The following is a 22182-nucleotide window of genomic DNA, read 5'->3' on the forward strand; positions in this document are numbered from 1 at the left end:
GTGATTGCAGAGCCATTGGCCATTATCTTTGAAAACTCATGGCAATTGGGGAAGGTCCCGGACAACTGGAAAAAGGCTAATATAGTGCCTATTTTTAAAAAAGGGAAGGAGGAGGATCCTGGGAACAACAGGCCAGTCAGCCTCACCTCAGTCCCTGGAAAAATCATGGAGCAGGTCCTCAAGGAATCAATTCTGAAGCACTTAGAGGAGAGGAAAGTGATCAGAAACAGTCAGCATGGATTCACCAAGGGCAAGTCATGCCTGACGAATCTAATTGCAGCTGTATTTGAGGTACAGTCTTGCACACATAGCAATTCATAAAGTCAGATTCCAGCCTTCAGACTTGCTGTACCACAAGCTAAATGCTGGAATATATCCGGTGCCCTTTTAAAAGTGGGTGGATACTGTAATTAAACTATGTTGGAGTAAATGGAGCTACCGGTCTTCATAATGCCTGCCTAGATCAGGTGGGCAGGCAATGAACAGAGTCTTGGCTATCTGCCCCTCTCGCACTTGCTGGCCAGAGCAGTAAAGGAGGAACCAGGTAATTGTCTTCTATGACAAGATAACTGGCTCTGTGGATGAGGGGAAAGCAGTGGATATGTTATTCTTTGACTTTAGCAAAGCTTTTGACACAGTCTCCCACAATATTCTTGCCAGCAAGTTAAAGTAGTATGGGCAGGATGAATAGACGATAAGGTGGACAGAAAGCTGGCCAGATTGTCGGGCTCAACGGGTAGTGATCAGTGGCTCCATGTCTAGTTGGCAGCCGGTGTCAAGCGGAGTGCCCCAAGGGTCAGTCCTGGAGCCGGTTTTGTTCAATATTTTCATTAATGATCTGGAGGATGGTGTGGATTGCACCCTCAGCAAGTTTGCAGATGACATTAAACTGGGAGGAGAGGTAGATATGCTGGAGGGTAGGGATAGGATACAAAGGGACCTAGACAAATTAAAGGATTGGGCCAAAAGAAATCTCATGAGGTTCAACAAGGACAAGGGCAGAGTCTTGCACTTAGGACGGAAGAATCCCACGCACTGATACAGACGAGGGATCAAATGGCCAGGCAGCAGTTCTGCAGAAAAGGACCTAGGGATTACAGTGGACGAGAAGCTGGATATGAGTCAACAGTGTGCCATTGTTGCCAAGAAGGCCAATGGCATTTTGCGCTGTATAAGTAGGGGCTTTGCCAGCAGACCGAGGGACGTGATCGTTCCCCTCTATTCGACATTGGTGAGGCCTCATCTGGAGTACTGTGTCCAGTTTTGGGCCCCACACTACAAGAAGGATGTGGAAAAATTGGAATGCGTCCGGCGGAGGGCAACAGAAATGATTAGGGGACTGGAACACATGACTTATGAGGAGAGGCTGAGGGAACTGGGATTGTTTAGTCTGCAGAAGAGAAGAATGAGTGGGGATTTGATAGCGGCTTTCAACTACCTGAAAGGGAGTTCCGAAGAGGATGGATCTAGACCGTTCTCAGTGGTAGCAGATGACAGAATGAGGAGTAATGGTCTAAAGTTGCAGTGTGGGAGGTTTAGGTTGGATGTTAGGAAACACTTTTTCACTAGGAGGGTGGTGAAACACTGGAATATGTTACCTAGGGAGATGGTGGGATCTCCTTCCTTAGAAGTTTTTAAGGTCGGGCTTGACAAAGCCCTGGCTGGGATGATTTATTTGGGGATTGGTCCTGCTTTGAGCAGGGGGTTGGACTAGATGACCTCCTGAGGTCCCTTCCAACCCTGATAGTCTATGAAATCAATGACTTGTGGGGAAAGACTGACAACATTGGGTTTGTTTAGTCTGGAGAAGGGAAGACTGAGAGGGCACATGATAAGTTTTCAAGTGCATAAAAGGTTGTTAAAATTGTTCTCTTTAACCTCTGAGGATAGGACAAGAAGCAATGGGCTTAAATTGCAGCAAGAGCAGTTTAGGTTGGATAGTAGGCAAAACTTCCTAACTGTCAGGGTGGTTAAACACTGAAATAAATTGCCTAGGGAGACTGTGGAATCTCGCATTGTCTAACCTTCTCTTAAAAGTCTCCAAACACCTTTCTGGGATAGACTAGAGGATTATGTCTACACTAGCATGTTTGTCAGTAAAACTTACGTTGCTCAGTGGTGTGAAAAAGAACACCCCCAACTGACATAAGTTACGCCGACAGAAGCGCCAGTCTGGATAGTGCTATGTCGGTGGGATACGCTCTCTTGCCAACATAGCTACCACCACTCGTTGGGATGGTTTAATTACATAAACAGGAGAACTTTCTCCTTTCTGCATAGAGTTGCTTCATGGAATATCCTACAGCGGTGCAGGTGGTCCAGTATAGCTGTGCTGCTGTAAGGTCTCTAAGTGCAGACATAAATTAAGTCCTGCCTTGACTGCAGGGGACTGGACTAGAAGACCTCTCCAGGCCCCTTCCAGTCCTATGATTCTATGCTTACCCAGGACCATAAGAGACCCTGAAACCAGAGCCTGAATTAGAGCAGCCTCTGTCTCCTGCATTTGTCATAACCTCTTTTGGGTTTCACTTTCCGCAGGGTTCATGCTCCTTGAGTTTACAGGATAAACAACCGAAACACTCAAGGAGAAACTCAACGCCAATCACCAAGTTTCACTTGATTTCGGATCAGAATCATGCAAAAATATTGCTTGATTTCACTATTTCAACCAGAAGCTTTAAAAGTTCTTGATCCTTAGTGAGATCTTCTATTAAGCAAGGCTGAACGTTGAGTCTGTAATGAAATGGCAAACCAAACATGTTTCATATCATTTAGATTTTTGTTGTGTGTATTTTGTATAGCTCTTGTTCAAACAATAAAGTTTAGTGAATCTGTAACTTAACCTGAGTTTCTTCTTATACCCTGGGAATGGGAACCTAAACCTGCATCACATCATAAACATTTGAGTTTAGGAAGCTATCATGCAGCAGGAAAATACCAAAACCATTTTCTTCTTCTTACCCAAAATCTATTTCACATTTCCATTCTATAAAAATAATCTCATATTTGTTCTAAAATTGTTTGCACCACAAAACTTCATAACATTGCCCTTCAAATAGGAAGTCTGCAGACCTACTGAGGTTTTGGAAGTTGTGTCACAAGGTTTTTCCTGGAAGCACCTTCACACCCGATTATTTAGTAACGTGAGAAAGTTCAGCTCCTTCATAAATCCTGATCTACTGCTAAATGCCTGCTGGGCATATTCTTATTGTGGTACGCAGGACTCAGTGCCAGATCAGAAACTCTCTAAATTGGATCCTTAGGGCATGAAGATTTGCTACTGTAAATTTTACCAGCTGTCTTAAGTTCCTCTTTTAGAAGAAAACTTTACTAAAGGAAAAACTGGTTCTAAGTTTTTGAAAAGGAGGCCAGTTCAGTCCTAACAAATCATGTTAAAAAAAATCATTTCTTGAAATGCAAATTAATTTACACTTATGAAAAATAACCCTTTATAAAATACCAAACCAACAGTAGGAGGGCAGGAAGCATTGAATAATTTTGGATTCTTGGAGAAACTTAAGATGGTCCAAACACCGGACCCAAATCTTTCAATGTTCAAAGTCCAAACATAGATCAAAAGCCTGAATTTTGCAAATGGTCCCTGCACTTATTTCACTCCACTTGAAAAGGAGTGGTTTAACTGATTTGAATGGAGTCTTCTTGATTTATGTAATTGTGAGAGGAGAATCAGGCCTAAATTTTACATTTTAAGCCCATCTTTTGTTTATAAGTTTTCTAACTGTAAGCACAGAGCATAAATAACTTTCTCCAAGTCACACAGTGAAACAGTGCAAATGAAAATTGGGTAACCGTTTCCTTTCTTTTAATATTGTGCATGCTTCTATATTTCCTGGCTTTATCCAGAAGTGGAAGTGAAATACAGACATAACACTATTTCTACTGCAGCCCTGCTCATCTGTAATCACCAAATTCTGGAAATTTCATGGAATAACCTGCTCTTGTGACATTTACAAGATGGTTCCTTCAGTAAAATGTTCCAAAGAAGCTGAAGTGTGTATCTGAACTTTTGAAGTTCACTCATCACAGAGCTGAATCTTATCCTTTATTTTCAGAGTATAGTTTACTAAGCATCAGCACACATTGTAGTACTATGTAGGACACTGATCCCATTGTGAATGGTAGAGCAAGTAGAGGAAAAACATATATAATAGTTTAGACAAAAATTAATATATGACGGGAAGGATTTTTGCAAAGTCCTTTCTACTTTTCCAGGCAATATTTTACTCCGTATCGGCGTTTCTGATGAGATTTTACTTCATTCAACTAATGGCCCCTAAGCTGGTTTAATTACCGCAACATAGCCCAATTGCAAAGTCCACCATGCACAAAAGCATAAGGAAGATTCTCACTTCCCTGAGCGTTCACGTAGCCTGAAGCACAATTTAGCTCTCAGTCCGTAATGCAACATGATACAGAGAATCAGTGGTCTAATGGGGATTAGAATAGTCATTGTGTGTTGGAGTCCCCAGTCTCACCACTAAACCATTCTGCTTCCAAATCTATTCCAAAGTAGGAACTTGTTAAAATAAAGAAAAAACTGTTTGCCCAAACCCCAAACTAGCCTTAAGCTAAACATCAGGGGCCAAGTCTGACTGAAATTTGCCAAGTTCAATTGTAACAACTGATCTGGAAAAAAAAGCTTAGACATACCCAGATGCTGTCTTCTTGTCTGTACTGTTTCCAGTTGCGTCCTGTATCGCTGAACATTAGAATGTAGCTTGTTATCCAGTCAGAGCTTCCGTACCTGCCTTGGGTGGCGACTGCTGTAATCTCAACTCTGTCTCCCAGATCAATCTGAAGCCATTGTTGCGGATTAGATTCCAATGGGGACCAACCACCAGCTCCTAGGAGAGATCAGAGACAGGTGGCATAGGAGTTCAACATTGGCACCCAAATGGTTATTAATAAAACTAATTTAATCTTGTAATTTTAGTTTATTACAAGCTTGTCCCAACATTACTTAAATTTAAGGTACACTTACAATTATTTCCATATATAGGATGCTTGGCAAATATAATAGCTCATGTGTTTATGGTTTTAGTTGCTTATTTAATTAAATGGAAAGTTCACATTAATTAAGGAAATTCCTAGGCAATCTCTGATTTCTCTCAACCAGTGACAGTCACAAGGCGTCAAAAAAGAGGATTACATCTTCTTAGTCATAAAACACATTTATTACCGCATTTATTATTGCAACGTGTATTTGTACAGATTCTGGGATGCAGCTTTATAGTTCCTGTTTTGTTTTAACATTCTCTTCTATTTTCTTTTATAGCAAGATTTGAAAGATGCACATAAGAGAGTTAGCTACTGTGATTTGTATCTTGTATAGAATACTTGATTGCTGTCTTTAATTGCAAATTGTAAATATACTACAAATGGTAGGTTGTAAAAGTAGAGATAATTTGGTCAAAATTCAACCAACCAACAAGAGGGCCTTCTCAAAGAACAAGACACTGCCCCCTTCTATAATATAACAGTTTGGTATAGACATGATCTTTATCTTAAAAAAAAAAAAAAAAAAAAAAAAAACACCAAATTTAGTAAGATGTATTACAAAGAGATCTGGTTGTGTAAAAATGTGAGGATGTTCTTTATTCAGGATATTCCAAAGAGGATTGATGCTTATGGATGTGTTAGCAAAGCTATAAACTAAACCATAAAAATTGGACTCTTAGGAAAAAGAAAAACCTTCACTTTTAAGCCCCAACAAAAAATTCTAGAAATATCCTTACTGGAATGGATTTCTTTATAAACAAACACTGTATAGTCTTCATTCTTTACACTTTAATGAGAGTGTTTATGGTTAGAAATGTTCTACAGAAGGTATTCGGTTTTTTTTAACTCATTTACTCTTAAAAGGCATTGTTGTCAGGATGGTACAAGCTTCCACTCACATGCTCATTCACAAATATTTGGTATCTGAATGCAAGCCGTTCATATAACTTCCCGACACCATTGTTATATGAACAGTAAGATGTTTCAGGTACGAATATAGAAAGGTAATTTGATATTGTCACCAGTTACTAATAAAAGAAGCAATTTGAGTATAACAATATTTATATTAATTAGAAATTAGTTTGCTATCCGGCAATGCTTAAGCAATTCCTTAGCAAACTTGAAAGACAAGAAGATACTCTGAAACATCTCCAAGGATGGTAAGAAGAAAAGACTATCTTCTTTGATGACCATTTAACTTTAAAGACGCTTTACTCATCATTTCAATTTCATGAAGACTATTTTAAGAGCTGAAAGACTTTCATATGAACCCAACAGAAACAATTTCAACTCCTATTAAATGCTCATGGACCTAAAAGGGTATCTAAGAAAATGGACTGAATAAAAAAACAGCGAAAATTAACTCTGAAGATGTTCTGAGGATTTCCGGCCATGAAGACAAGAGCAATACAACCATACATTTGAGGAACAATTACAACCCTGCTACATATGCATTAGCACACTGCACAATCAGGAGCTGAAAATGCTACCAATATGACCATCCCAGGAAAATGCTGAGCTCATAAAAGGTGACAGTGGCTGATAACTGAATTCAGCCATCTCTCTGAAAGAGAAAAGGAGTACTTGTGGCACCTTAGAGACTAACCAAGTTATTTGAAAGAGGAGCATCTTCCCGCATTCCAGTGAGTATATGGAAAAAGAAGTGTATATATTCCTCTGACTGAGACATGCACACTGATGCTTATCTGCTCTCTTGCTTACTTTTATTAGATGCGTATACAGGTTTACTTCCTTACACACACTTACACGCTCAGCATTCAGCTCAGCTCAGCCTGCTGGTCTATTCTTTACAAGCACTCAAGCAGCAACAAGATAGCTTGCAACACAGCACTAGGGAGCAGCAACCTCCCAGCCCAGCACTACTTCTGGAGGGGATGACATCCTCAAAATGGTCTTTGCTGCTACACCCCCACTTCTTGACACACCAACACCTGCTCCACACACCATCCTTAGAGCTGCCCCAGAAAGCACAGCGCCTCAGACAAGGAATTCCCTCAAGGCTTCCTCCTTGTTCCAGGCAGGTAGTAATTTGCTCTTCACCTGTAGCAACAGTAAATTACAACGCCCCTGCACTGGGGCAGACCCAAAGCGTTTCCCTGCCTCTCCCCACTCACCTGCTCAAGTTAAGGAATAGACAGGCTCACAGCACCTGCTTTCTTCTGCAGGGCTGGACCCAACGTCCAGGCAGCCCAAATATATACCAGGTGGTGCAGGGGTTGCCAAGGTAAATATTTTCTCTCTTCCTGAACACAAGCAGCATCTATTTAAGTGAGTGGCCTGAAGACAGATTGCCAAGCACTGCCAGAAAGGCTATGCATGTACATTTCTATTCCCCACATTATTCACAGGGGATTCTCCCCCCTCCCGCGTATTGAAATATATAATTCATAGGCACATTTGGAGTGTGGCACTTCCTCTTCTGCCATCTGGTCTGCCACTCTCTTGTGACACATACACTCCAGGGAGCATATGCCAGCAGTTATGCACAAAAAAATTTAAGTAGAGTGTACAGCACGCGCTGCAACGTGGGGGATGAAATATGAGTAGAGGGGGGTTAAAACTCCTCTGGAAACTCTGCTGCAGGCGTATTTAGATGAATCTCTTTTATTAACAGTGCCGGGTAATTATAAACTAGACAGAATGTGGCATTTATTACACCCTGTCTATTTAGACATTCTTTGATGGCGTTCTCTAAAGTGGTAAAATATGCATGAGATCACCATGTCTCCCATATTAAAATGAGAAGGATGAGATGATTAATGAACTTTCCGTGGGCTTAGCAGTTTACAGCATCACAACTAAGAAGGATATTCGTCCCCCACTCCTCCTGCCCAACTCCCATTGGCTTTGATGGGAGTTCTGTGCACATGTTGGAGGAAAAACAGAATATGCCGATCTGCTTCTTGTTTCTGCACAGCTCCAGCATTATTTCTCTATCATTCATAGCAAGTTGGAGGTGGGCAGAAAGGACTAGGGGTAAAGGGTCTCTCATCGGCTTCTGTGCCAAAGGAGCCTGATACATGAGCTCATGTTCTCCATGGCAACAAATTATAATGCTAGAGAGACACCGGCTGTAGGATCATATGGTTCCCAGGCTGGAGTCCCAAAAATAAACTGAAAAGAACTAATACAGCAAAACGTACAAACAGTAAAAAATTAATTGTTGTGAAAACAGCACTTAAAAAACCCCAGTGTTCTGCGATCGGTGTGTTTTGGTTTTGGTTTTTTAATTTTACATGGAGCTGCTTGTTATAAAGTAACACAAATGCTTGCCCTTCATCTTGAGCATCTTGCAAGAAGCTCAGTGGGCTTTATATTGTGCTGCAAACTCTTGGACTTCCTGCTGAAAGTAAGTGCTTCCCTGCTGCACAGCCGTACTTTAATGCCCAGATCAAAACACCTGCCATAAAACAAATCACATTTGACAAAAAAAGATATTTCTTCTTAGCTACAGTTATCTACATCAAGAGCTCCAGGCTGAGAGTTTATAGGGCTCTGAAGAAGCCTAGTCTTATTATAGCAATTAGTCCTTTTTCATCTATTTATTTGTTTACGGTAAACAAAAATTCCATTTGGTAAATCTGTTCCAGAAATCAGATTTACCAGAATTACATGCATCAGAATTATATTGACTACTTTAATAGATCCAACATAGCTTTAGCAGCATTTGGATTGAGCCCCTTCACTCAAACTAACATTTGGATTGAGCCCCATCACAAAAAAAGCCATTTTATCCAGGGATTTTTACTGTAACATTTCAGTTCTGCCAGTCTTTTTAACAATAGCCTTTCACTATTTATTCAATAGCCTTCAATTTATTGTTGTCTATTACAACTCCAAGCTGATAATTTTACAAGCTTTCTACTAATGTAGATCTGGGTCACACTTTGTTTCCATATGTTGCACACCTCTTTGTAGTAAAATATATTAATCAGGCTGCTATTAAATACATGCGCAAATTGCAACACTGTTCCTTGCTACTCTGAATACCTGTAGTTATTCTGAAATGCACGGTATATGCTTATTTTTACAAGAACTGTAGTGTGATAGATAGAATTATATTTAATCCTTTATATTGCATGTATTTATCCAAAGGGGGGAATATTTTTAAATAAATGCATGTTTCTTGAAAGCTCTAGAAACCGAAGTCCTGTGGTTTTTTTGTTGAGAGATAGTTTCAGTGGTCACCATCACAAACTCAACCTTTGCCTATAGTTATTTTCTATGAACAAATAGTTTGGATCCTAAATATAAGGACACAGATCATTAGTCAGTATAAATAAGTGCAACTTTATGGATTACAATGGAGTACACCTCTACTTACCTCAGCTGTGGAGGTACACCTATATCTACCTCAGCTTTGGATCTGGCCCAAAGGATTTAGGAAATCGTGATGCAGTACCTGGGGGAATATTATCTTTGTAAATAATCCCCAAGGTACAGTTTATGGGTACTGCTAGAACAAGCTCCTCAGCCCTGGGACAGGAATGTAGTTTAGTCTCTGCTAAATTTTGCTCTCCGTTACACACGTACAATTCTGTGGAAGTCAGTCAAAGAGTACAGATATAACCAAGGGCAGTTCCCAGCCTCTATGTTCTTCATTCAGGTGAAATTCACCCCTGTGCAGGGATCACACCTCATGGACTAACAACAACATAAACCCCATGTAAGCTTTCAAAAATACGATTTGTTTTTTTCATAGGCCCTGATCAGGACTTTGAGTCAAGAGTGAATTTCACATCCTCTACTCTTTTGCTATCACCAAGAACGGTGCCTACGAGGAGGGTGGTTTTCATGATGTTACACTGTAGGTCTAATTAGAGCTGAACTGATGCCTCCAAATATTCAGCATCATGTATTTGTTTTAACAGAGCTATATTTCCTGCCTCAGCTAACAATCACATTTAAGCTGGTTTCTTTTCAATATCATTACCATAACTTTAAATCCCCCCCAAGTAATGACAAGGGTGCAGCTACACCACACTGGGGCAGACTCAGAATCAATTGCGGCTCACAGAAGCACAATCCTTCCCCTGCTGGCCCCTCACTCTGGAGGAGGAATGAACTACTTCATCCCATTTCACAGAGTATCTTATTCCCCAGAGTGCCTGGCCAGCTACTCTAGATGGTGAGTTGGGGAGGGACGTGGAGGTAGGGCCTCCTCTCCCTCCACATCCCTTGTGTGGAACTGGGGTTGCATCTGCACCACGTCTGAATTGTGGATGATGTTATGAAATCGTGTCATGAAATTACTGTGTCACATTCAGTCTATATGTATGTGGACCCCCCATGAGTTAGCAGGGCTGTGTTATGTCTTTGCCAGGTCAGAGACCGTGGCGATGGATCAGCACTCAATGATCATGTGAAAAAGTTGTCTCAAGGAAAGATATTGCCTCACCCACTGGTCTCTCTCATATCCAGAGACCAACACGGTCACAACTCCTCTGCAATATTCAAAGTAAAACACTTTGGGACACTAGGTTTTCTACACCTGAGAGGGGACGCTCCCTCCCCTTGTCTGAAGGGGCAGGGATTGGAGTAATGGAGAATTACAGTAACTCCTCACTTAATGTCGTCCCAGTTAACGTTCTTTTGTTGTTACGTCCCTGATCTATTAGGGGACATGCTAGTTTAAAGTTGTGCAATGCTTTGTTATAACGTTTGGTAACAGCCTGCTTTGTCCACTGCTTGCAGAAAGAGCAGCTCGTTGGAGTTAGCGGGTGGGGGCTTGGAACTAGGGTGGGCCGGCAGCCCCACATCAGCTCCCCTAAGTTCCCTGTGTGGCACCCGCCCAGCAGGCTATCAATTGCCGGGCAGTTCAGCTGTCCCTCCCCCCACTGCCATGTGCTGCTCCTGCCCTCTGCCTTGGAGCTGCTCCCGGGAGCCTCCTGCTTGCTGGGGAGGGGGAAAGAGTGCTGCTGATGTCAGTGTGTCCCCCTCCCCTGCTCCTGCCCCGCATCTCCACAGAGCGGGGTTGGGGGGGGGGGGAGTGGGAAATAGGTCTCAGGATGGAGGGAGCTTGCTGGCAGCAGCTGCTGTCTCAACTTGCTGGTCTACTTAAAAAGGCAATGTACTTAGAGTGTGGTCGGCGTACTTAAAGGGGCAATGCGTGTCTCTCTCTCACACACACACACACACACACACACCCCCCCTCCACTGGCACTTTGGAAAGTAGAAGGAGTGGTGTGCTCCCGTGGGATAGCATGGGTTCATCATCACGTTCAGTTTCCGCAGGAAATGTTTGCAGCCACTGTCACGCATCTATTGTGTCTCCTTCCTCCATTTTTGCTGCCTTGTAGAGTGTGAGGCTACATTAACAACAACGTGTTAACCTTTGAGGGCTCAGTCAAGTGCTAGATCATCATTTAGCAGCAAGGCATTCCCTGGGGAACATCCCACCCTCTGACTCCACCACCACAACCAAGCTTCACAATCATATTTGCTATGTACAGTATTAAATTGTTTAAAACTTATAGAGTGCGTGCGTGCGTATAAAATGTCTTTTGTGTGGCAAAAAAAATTTCCTTGGAACCTAACCCCCTCCCCATTTATATTAATTCTTATGGGGAAATTAGATGTGCTTAACATCGTTTCGCTTAAAGTACCGTTTTCCAGGAACATAACTACAATGTTCAGCGACAAGTTACTGCACCATGAGGCAAAACAAAAGAACAGGTGACCCCAGCAGGAGCCTATAAAAGGACTCCCGGGAGGAGCTGGTGAGAGACCCATTTTGCACCAGATTAAGATGAGAAAGGGTGCTGAAGGGGCAGTGTAGACAAAGGGGTGGAGGACCCCGCCTGCCCGCCTGATGCAACACAAATGACTTCCCAAGGGAAGGGGAAGCAAGAGAGGGACATTGTGTTTAAGATGCTTTATTGTTTTGTAAGTAAAAGAGCATTAAAATGATAGACCGAACAATGTGTGTGTCTCCGTACTGCTTCACAGCTACTACATGCCCTGATGGAAAACTTTAAACCAGAATTGTCACACTTTTGACGGGGGGAGAGTTGGCAGAGGGGTGTGTTTACGTACTGGGGAGCCTGAAAGGTCAGTGCTGTGCCCAGAGAGGCTAGACAGTAGGGAAACAAGATCCAACACTTAAGGTTTCTTGCCAGACTGACGTCTGTCTTTTAGCTAAGTGGATTCTTCAACCTTCTGTATGTTGGGCAACTGCCACAACTTCCTTTCCAGCTGTTTATTGAGACGCACTCTCATTGAGTAAAAGTTGAGATATTGCACTCTGATTTAATACCTCTCCAATCTCTGAACATCTGTATATACTGCAAAAACCTTTTATGGCAGCTAGTAGAGTGCATCCAAATAGGCGTCCTTGTAAAGCTACTCTGAAGAGAGGCAGATAAACATGGCTTGGTATAGGACAAAAATAGCAAGCCTGAGATTTCTAAGAAAGAAAAATGAACCTTATTTCTTTTCCATAAAGATCTCCTGTCTTAAAAGACTAACCCCCTGAAAATTGGAACCGAGACCAAGTCAAGGGGCTTTAGTCTAAGGACAGTAGACAGCAGGGGGGAAGCCACACCACAGCATGTGACTCAGGGCAATGCTAACCCATATAGCAAGTACAAATCTGGAGAACTGCAGAAGATTAGTGTTTAGGGTTAGTCAGAGAGGTAGCCTGCTTCTCCCTGATAGCGTGGAGTTTGGTCCTTGTGGATTCCCACTGTATTTAAACCTACTAGCCATACCTCAGGACAATCCTCACTTCCCCTTCCATGCTTCAGGGTGGAGAGCGAAAATGAAGGTCTCCGCTGCAGGGCAATGACCTGTGAAGCTGTTGTTCTCCACTGGAATTTCCAATGGAACTTTTAAGCCTAATAGACTGGGGTCCTGACCTATGACTATGGTTCCTAGGCGCAATGACAAGAAAAGAAAGAAAAGAAAGAGGACTGATACTGGACAACTGGATTTGGGAACCATGCAGCAGATTCAACAGGCTACTTTGTCCTGGGACAACAGGACCTACAGTAGAAAGCAAAAGAAACTAAAGCAGTCTATCTGAACGTCCACTTGAGTGTCCCTAAGCATCTGCAGTAAATTTCCACTGAATTTGAGGCTTTCCCCAAACCTTAATGAGTTACTTTCAACTAATAATTCACCTCAGACTGTAAGAGATGATTCCAGGCAGGCAGGCAGGCCCTAAACACTGCACAAGCTTCTACCCAAATGAATTAGTCACTAAAGCTGTAATAAAAACTGTGGTGGGCATTTCACCCAGGTGACCTTACCATCCCGTCTGTTGAGCTTGGCGAAGCTGGGACTCTGAATGCTGAAGAGCTCAGAGGAGCTGTCAAAGGCTGTTAGAGGCAATGAGGATAGTAGTGCATCATCACAATTATCTATAAAACAAAAGAGAAATAAACAGAATGTCAGATAAAAAGTAGGAAGAATTTTGCTCAGTTGGACTTTTTGGGGGGGAAAAAAAACCACCACAAACCTATAAGGTCTTTAACAAATGATAACTATTTATTGAGCTGACATTGTGAGCAGATCAGTATGGTTAACGGATCATCCGAGAGGATTCTACAAGGAAATCTGAATGAGCAGTTACTTAAGTTAGCAGCCAAACTCCCAGTCTTTAACTGTCATGATTGCCCTCTGGTTTTGGTGATCCCAACTTGAGACTGATTTCCAGAAGTGTGGACTATGCCACAACTCTAACTGAAGTCAATGAAAGCTGAAATTGCTCAGCACTTCTGAAAACCAGGCCTTATGTGCCTCAAGTTGGGACCACCAAAAATAGACAACTTTTGAATATTTGAGCTTCTGTACCTACTTTGCTTTGGATGACTACAAGCGAGTGAGGGAGGAAGAGTGCTGGTTTGCCTATGGAAGAACCACCTTTCTACTATAAAACTGACAGGGTTTGTTGGATACCAAACATGTACCAGTCCAGAGGCAATCCATTGGGTGGTGGGGAAAGTCTCAAGGAAACACCTTCAGCTTTGGTTGAGCTATTGGAGAGTACATGGAAATACTTGGTGGAATTTGAAGACTGTTTCAGTCCATCAATAACTGAAAGGCAAATTGATTTTCCCCACGCTCATTGTGTGGTAAAATTCAACAGTTCCCATAGAAGACTGTCGCAATGCCCCCCCACCAATCCCTGAGCCAGCACACACAGGAGAGTGCTTGGTTTCTCCATTAGCAAAAGACCCTCATAAACACACATATGGAACGTGGGAGTGGAAGTGACAGCATCTCACCTCCATGCTAAGCAGAGAAAAAGTACATACATACAATAGAGAAACTCACAACAGCAGGAGGAGGAGGATAGATTGTACTTAAAGAGAATCCTATACTATGTAGTAAGGCTCCCTCCACCCCCTCCACCCCAAGGAGTTAGGCTAGCTCAAATGTGTGGACTATATGTTATTTACTGTATCTACTTTCTTTTTGTCCCTCAGCTCCTTTTCTCACCATCTCTTCTGAGCAGAACTTGAACCTGATAACCTGCTATGTGACAGCTAAACTTTTGCACCCACAGTGTTTGAATGAGGATGAAGTTAGTCAAAGCAAATTTTCTCATTACTGGCTCTTACATACAAATCCACGATTATAGCACAGGCTTTCATTAGGGGTATAAAAGCATTCATTTTAATGGAATCACCCAGAGAGGAAACACGGGTTTAATTATAGGAGAAGTCCCGGAGTTTAGCAAGATTTCAGACTCCGCAAGTCCCGTCCTTGTACAAATATAATTATAGGGGGAAAAATGTATTAATGCCACATTAAGATTCCAAAACTCAAGACACAAAAAACCCAATGATTTAACAGTGACATTAATTCAGCCGTATTTGCAATTTAGGGCCTGACACAAAGCAGACTTGATGTCAATGGATGCCTTTTTGTGACATTGAGCTACTGAACAGCGTTTGGGGCAGAACAGCGTATTGCAGGAACTGTTGTGCTTAGAATCCCTACCTGAGCTCCCTAGTACACGGGGGAGTGAGCCACTTGCCCTTTTGTAGGGTGAAGCTACCTGCTCTTGGCAGCACAGCTTCATAGACTGGAATGTAAGGCTCATTCCCATCCTTCCCCCTATTGGTTAATTTGTACTTAACAACACAAGCAAAGAGCCATTCTTGGGTCTCCCAAAGGCACAGCCAGCTCTTTTATATAATACACACACACACCCCAACCAACCGGCCACACAGGATAGATTTCCTCCCATGCATATGCACACAAGAGTCAGACACAATCTGATCCTTCATATTTTGATTACCAGGCAGACTTAAATATAAATCTAAAGTTAACCACTTTGCAGACAGAGAACTTTACATTAGAGTTAAGAGCACATAAATTAATTTGAAGTGCATAGGCATGCGAGCGCACACCCCCGCAACCTTCTTTATCTGATTGGTTGAATGTATCTCAATGGTTGTATGAAATGTCCTTAATCGTAAGGGAAGACAAATAGAGAATTATTCATAATAAGTAGAAACACAATGCTAAATCCTGCTCTGAGTTACAATAGTGTAAATCAGGAATAATCGCATCGGCAAAATGAAGTTATTCCAAGTTTATACTAGCATAACTGGAATCAGAACTTGGCCTGTTGTTGGAAAGATAGTTGATAGATTGGTTAAATATTCATTATATGTAGCATGCAAAATGTATTCCTGAAACCCCTAATCTGAGAAGAAAGCTAGTCATTTCACCAGCAGCAAAGCACTTGATCACACTTGCTAATCTTCTGCAAAATATCTAAGAAAACCAGATGTGTAGTCTTCATGATGGGATTAAAAAGGATCGTGTTAACGTCACTTGTCTTCATTACAGAATCAAGAGGAGAATTACACATACCATTTTGTGTTCCTGTTCTGGGCCCTGATTCAGGAACTTGTGTAAAGACTGCAGAATCAAGCCATTAGTCTCACGATGCATTCAGTACTGTTGAAATGTCACCGCACGGATTTCAGTGCTCAGGATGGTGACTGGACTGGATGCTGGCCTCAATCAAATACTACACAAATGCCACACACAGCTCTGTCAGCATTTCATCTCATTCCCGATTATCTTTCCCCGCATGGCCTTCTCTCTCGAAACGATCAATACTTGTGTTGAGTTGCCCCATTTCATATAATGGTTTTGCAAAGTGCATAAACATTAAATAGTAACAAGTGACAACAAAACAACCAGCGATCGTGACCTCATTTCATTTCTTATGAGTCTGGTTAGCCTGACACAGATTCAGGCAAAATCATAGAAAGGCTTACATGGGACTCAGTCAGTAAAGAATTAAAAGCACAGTAGCATAATTAATGCCAATCAACATGAGTTTACAGAAAATGGATCTTTGTTAAACAAACCTGATGATGTTTTTTCAATGGATTACAAGTTTGTTTGATAAAGATAATTGTGTTGACACCATATATTTAGACTTCTGTAAGGTATTAGACTTAGCCATGCATGATATTCTGATAAAGAAAAAAAACAGCCTTGTACTCAAGTCAGGAATTATCCTCCCATGGGGTGTTTCTAACAGAAAAAAGGAATAATGAGGTCAAATGGTTTGAAGCTGAAGCTAGACAAATTCAGACTTGAAATAAGCCACAGATTTTAACAATAAGGGTAATTAACCATTGACACACCTTAACTAGGGACATAGCGAATTCTTTGTCACCTGAAGGTTTTAAATCAAGGCTGAGTGTCTTTTAAAAGCACTGTAGCTCAATAGAAATTATGGGCTCAGTGCAGAAATTATTGGGTAAAGTTATATAGCCTGTTGTGACGTTACACCCATATTCTTTATGGAAATATACTTATGTTATGGATATGGCATAACAGATTTATTTTATGCAAGATGGGTCTTGTAAAGTATCATTGGAAAGGTTATAATTTACTGAATGTGATTATCCAATCTGCATGCATGTATCATTTCTGTATCTGGGAAACGCCCACCAGACAACAAGAAACACCCACCAGACAACAGGCCATCAGCCTTGATGCACCATTAGGAACAAACAATAAGAACTTTGAACTTATTAATCTCTCTCTTTCCTGAGAGGTATCCTGGGACATAGCTGTGATACTAGTAGGTCAGGTGCTCCTGTCATCTGGTACTAAACACCATCATGGACTTCTAGTAATTTTCCACTAAAAGATTCCCACCTTATGTAAATCTTATTTAAGGCTGGGGAGAAAGGCAAACAGGACTCTTCTCCATTGCCTTCCTGCCCAAGACAAAAGACTGCTGAAAGTACCTGAAGAGACAAAGGAATTGAGCTGTGGGAAAGGCAAGGGCTGAGTCCAGACTAAGACAGGAGTCTACTCTGTAAAGAGAAATAACTGGAACTGTAAGCTACAGAGACTCTGCAACTTGCCTAAAACAACGTTTAGGGTGAGAAATTATTTCTTGAAACCAGTCTCTAAGATCTTAAGTTTAGTACATGTGTTTTGTTTTATTTGCTTGGTAATCTGCTTTGTTCTGTTTGCTATCCCTTACAATCATTTAAAATATGCCTTTTATAGTTAATACACTTGTTCTTGTTTATTATTAAACCCAGTTTGTGCAATTTATTACTGGGGAGGCAAGAAGTTGTGCATAACTTCTTCCACATTGAGAGAAGGGGCGAATTTATGAGCTTACATTGTATAGATTTCTCTACAGCACAAGACAATATTATTTTGGGTGTACTTTCCAGAAGGGAGCTGCACTTGAGTGCTGGGTAAGTTCCTAGCTGAGTTTTCTCATAGAAAGCTGTTTGCAGACTCTGTGCAAGTCTACAGCTGGTGCATCCCTACCTGTGTGTGTGTGTGCTGCCAAGGGCCAGAGAGTCTAAATCAGAAAAACAGGGAGAGGGAGCCCAGGCTAATGAAGCAGGCAGGCTTAGTGAAATCCCAGTACATCAGGTGGCATCCCAGATGGGCAGGGTCTAACCCATCACACTTGTATTATCCAGGAGGTCAGACTAGCTGATCATAATTGTTCCCTCTGGCCTTAAAAATCTATGAATTAGAATGAGCATTAAATTCATTGTCACTTTTGACTCAAGTAGTGATTTGAACAGAGACCAAAAAATGCAAGTACATCTAGCCTATGTTCCACAAAACTTAGTGGAGCGCAGACTGGTCCACTTTAGCATGTTATCTGGCCACCAATTACACTGCAGTATACTTTCACATAGATTCTGTTTCCCATTAGGGCTCTAAGACCTAGCTTATAGGAGGTCTGAGGACTTTCCAGTGGCGCTCCTTTAAGGCCATCGTCAAATTAGAAAGGGAAAATGTGCAGGAGCAACCCACTCTACAAATACAATCCACACACTACGCAAAAATCCAACACCTCACCCGATTCCTAGGAACTGGCTTTATTCACTAAGAAATCAACAATAATGTCACAAAGTTCAGCTCCACCTATCTCACTAGACTTGGTTTCTCTCTCAAGAGCCTTCTCTACGGACGGTTCAGCCCAACTTGCAAAAAAAAAAAAATCTATTCTCAATATATTACTTCTTGACTAGCGGGATCAATACCTGCAAAGTGGATGGGGTATCTAAGACAACACTCCCAGACTTCAATGCGAGTCTACTCTAAAACCACAATTCTTGCACAACAGATCCATCCCTACGTATTTTAGTGACCAAAAATAATTTGTTATTGCTCTTTATTCCTATTAATTCTGAGGTGACAACACAGCTAAGCTTAAGTAAATTGGGTTCCATTTCATCTTATCATCAAGGGAATTGTTTACTAAATTCCAACAGGTAAACCACCTGTCTAAACCCACTGATGTCAAAGGCATTGACACTTGGTGCAACCAAGACTGAAATTGACAAAAACAGAATTGACGAAGTTGCCTAATTTGATACACAGGACCTCTATTACTGAGGAGATTATGAGGCATGGAAAGAAGCCAGTTGGACTCTCAGAGCCACAAGCTAAATTAGCGTGATTTTCTACCTACCAAACATCTTTTACCTGAAATTTGAAATGGAGATTATTTAATTGGGAATATTGAGACACAATATAGAGCCCCATTTTTCTTCATTTTAAGGGGAAAAAAATCTTTACACAATCCCTTTTTAGAGTATAATCACCCTCTAAATTTGATCAGCATTTGAGACTAAATAACTGACCATTTGCTGATGCCTTTTCTTTCATTTGTCACAACTTTGAGGAAGTGTGCTCATGAGAAAGTACTTTGGGCTAGAAGAGCAGGATGAGACCATGATTTGGAACAACTCCCCAAATTGTCCAGAAACAATGTGCCTGGCAGTGGCACCAAACATCTACATTTATAGAAAATTGGCACCTCATGACTCTCATAATTAAATTACTGACATACCAGTTTTCTTTAACTGCAGATACTCAATTATTGGCATCAGGACTATCCAACAGAACTTGAAAACATAGGGTAGTAGAATTCAATTTAGCTGATCAGATCTGAAGAAGAACATATCTCATGTGCTTGCTCACTCCCTTACAAATTACTATTAGGCTGATACCACTGTTACTAATGTATACTGACACACCAGACCTCCCGCCCCCCCTTTCTTCACACACCACATTGGTCAGTTTATTCCCCTGTTACATATTGTCAGAATCCTAGTTGTGAGCTCTCTGGCACAAGTGTACTCACTACCCATCACTGAAGGACTGTGGTACCACCAACCAGTGCTTAATTTGGAATGGAAGTAGTGCTGGGGCTCAAGCAATTTTTTACTTTCATAAGTGACACGGCAAACCCAGAGGTGCCAGGGCTCACCCCTGGGTGAGCCCCATCAGAAATTAAGCACGACCAACAACCTTTACACTCAGTGCCATGGCAAATGCAAGTATTTAAGGTGCTTCAAATGCTAATCTCTATAAGCTACAGCAGCTGGTTGGTCTCATTAAAACACTCCAGCAAATCTCACCAGGTGCCACATAATCTATGTGTGGGCCTTCTGCACCTGTGATTGCTCAGTAAAATGGCTAAGGAAGAAATTCACTCTAGTACCAGAGAGACGGGATTCAAAATGCTTCTGATATGCAATGTACTCAGTGTAGACATGATCGACTTCAGATCCAAGTACACTACATCCAAATACACTTGAGCCCATCACTACCTCTCCAAGTGTTCTGGTGTGCATTCTGTATCGAGAGATGGATGGCACAGAATTGTCGAGCTAGTCATACTCTCCTCCAGTGTGAGGAAAAAAAATTAGCTGATGTGTCTAATCAAAATAGGTTTCGATGACTTCTTCTCAGTAGATGTTTCTGTATCAAAAAGGCACCACAAAAAGAATCACACAAGTTTACTGCCAATGTCAGTCTGTGCTCAGGAGAAACCCAAGAACTAAAATATGCATGAGGTTGTTGCCGGTCAGGATGGAGATGCATTAGTGAAGCTGTGTAACAGTTATTTTCCTTCATCTGCTAAAGGAGACAACAGGACAGTAAAACACTGATCTCCATTTACAGAGGCCACCTAGAAAGATTAGGAAAGGTTCATAGTTTGTAATGAACACTTAGAAAAGTATGACAATCAATCACTGAAAAGTCCTCAGAAGACTGTAGGCTACACAGTTCTTCCACGCCTGTGGATTTGGATTGCTTCTAGTTGGGCCCTGAGCTCAATGAGGCAATCATGTAGTTGTTGAAGGAGAGATTTTTACTGAGAACTTTCCATTTATTTCTATTCATAGTCAATCAGGGCCACACTGTGCTATCCATTTACTGAGTAGTACGTGACTCTGTCAGGAATCTGACCCCATGGGGAGCTGAGGGCACTTGGCAAGGCATTGGGGATGCACAGGGCAAAACTGTGGCCTATACTGCCGCTGCTTTACTATTAGGAATAACTATTATGTGATGGAAGCACGCACATGTGGTTGGGGCCCTATTATGCTGGAAGCTGCAGAAGCATGGAAGACAGAACAGAAGCCCATCAGAGCAGGGATTGTCTAATGACACAAACAGATGAAGGTTAGGGAAGCGGGATACAAAATACAAGCAAATGCATGTGGAGAAGAGTTGGCCCAGCTTGGTTAGCTACACTAATTGGGGTTACAAGAAGAGAAGGAGGGAGAAGGAAAGAGGAATAGCCACTGCTCAATCACCTGGCTTGGCACAATCAGCAGACTGAAGTGACTCTCAAGGAGGGATCTGAAGAATAAAGTATGTTTCCTTCATGCCATTCCAACGTTAGAAAGGGGACATATAAAGGATGGAACTACCCCCTGGGAAATCTCCATGGGCACAGCTGCCCGGGCTGTTAGAAGTCTGGTTGGCTGCAGCGCCCGGCTCCCAGGAAGTGGCGACATGCCCTGGCTCCTAGGCGCAAGGACAGGTGGGGGGTTCCCGTGCACTGGAGCCACCCCTAGCACCAGCTCTGCAGCTCCCATTGGCACCTGCGGGTGGGGGCAGCGCAAAGAGCCCCCTAGCCACCCCTGCAACTTGGAGCCAGAGGGACCTGTCACCACTTCCCAGAAGCTGCCTGAGTTAAGTGCCGCCCAGAGCGCACACCCCGAACCCCCTCCCGTGCCCCAACTCCCTCCCGCAGCCCTGAGCCTCCTCCCGCACCAAATTCCCTCCCAGAGCCTGCACCCTGCACCCGCTCCCACACCCCAACCTCCTGCCCCAGCCCTGAGCTCCCTCCTGCACCCAAACCCCTCATCCCCAGCCCCATCCCAGAGCCTGCACCCCCAGCCAGAGCCCTCACATCCCAACCCCCTGCCCTAGTCCAGCGAAAATGAGTAAGTGAGTGAGGGTGGGGGAGAGCGAGCGACGCAGGGAGGTGGGGGAACGAAGTGATGGGGGGATGGGACCTCAGAGAAGGGGCAGGGGCTCAGGGAAGGGGCGGGGAAAGGGTGTGCGGCTTTCTGCAGTCAGAAAGTTGGCAGGCTGGCTCAAGGGGGGCCCCTCAAAAAATAAATCACAGGCAGCGATCTCCAGCTCCGGGCTGCTAAAAGTCCCGTGGCACAGCGAGACGCTCAGGCAGGCTGCCTGCCTGCCGCGGCTCCATGCCCCTCCTGGAAGTGGCCGGCTGCTAGCACATCTCTGCGATCCCTGGCAGGGATGGGGAGGCAAATCCACATGCTGCCCCCATCCCCAGCACCATCCTACAAGCCGGGGGTGGCACTTGCGGGCATGGGCAGTGCACGGAGACATGCTTTCCCCCTCTCCCCAGGGGCT

The 22182-nt window shown here is 42.7% G+C and overlaps 1 protein-coding gene across 1 annotated transcript in view; it reads right to left on the minus strand.

The window, feature by feature from the left end:
- The window catches only part of CNTNAP5 (contactin associated protein family member 5), a 414256-nt gene that overhangs the window by 291967 nt on the left and 100107 nt on the right, over positions 1-22182 (minus strand). The window contains exons 2-3 of the mRNA XM_077829822.1: positions 13290-13400; positions 4672-4865 (exon numbers count right to left, since the gene is read on the minus strand). Of these exons, the coding sequence (XP_077685948.1) occupies positions 4672-4865; positions 13290-13400 (305 nt within the window). The remainder of the gene's footprint in view (positions 1-4671; positions 4866-13289; positions 13401-22182) is intronic.

The sequence above is a fragment of the Eretmochelys imbricata genome, chromosome 11, assembly GCF_965152235.1.
Source record: "Eretmochelys imbricata isolate rEreImb1 chromosome 11, rEreImb1.hap1, whole genome shotgun sequence".
NCBI lineage: Eukaryota > Metazoa > Chordata > Testudines > Cheloniidae > Eretmochelys > Eretmochelys imbricata.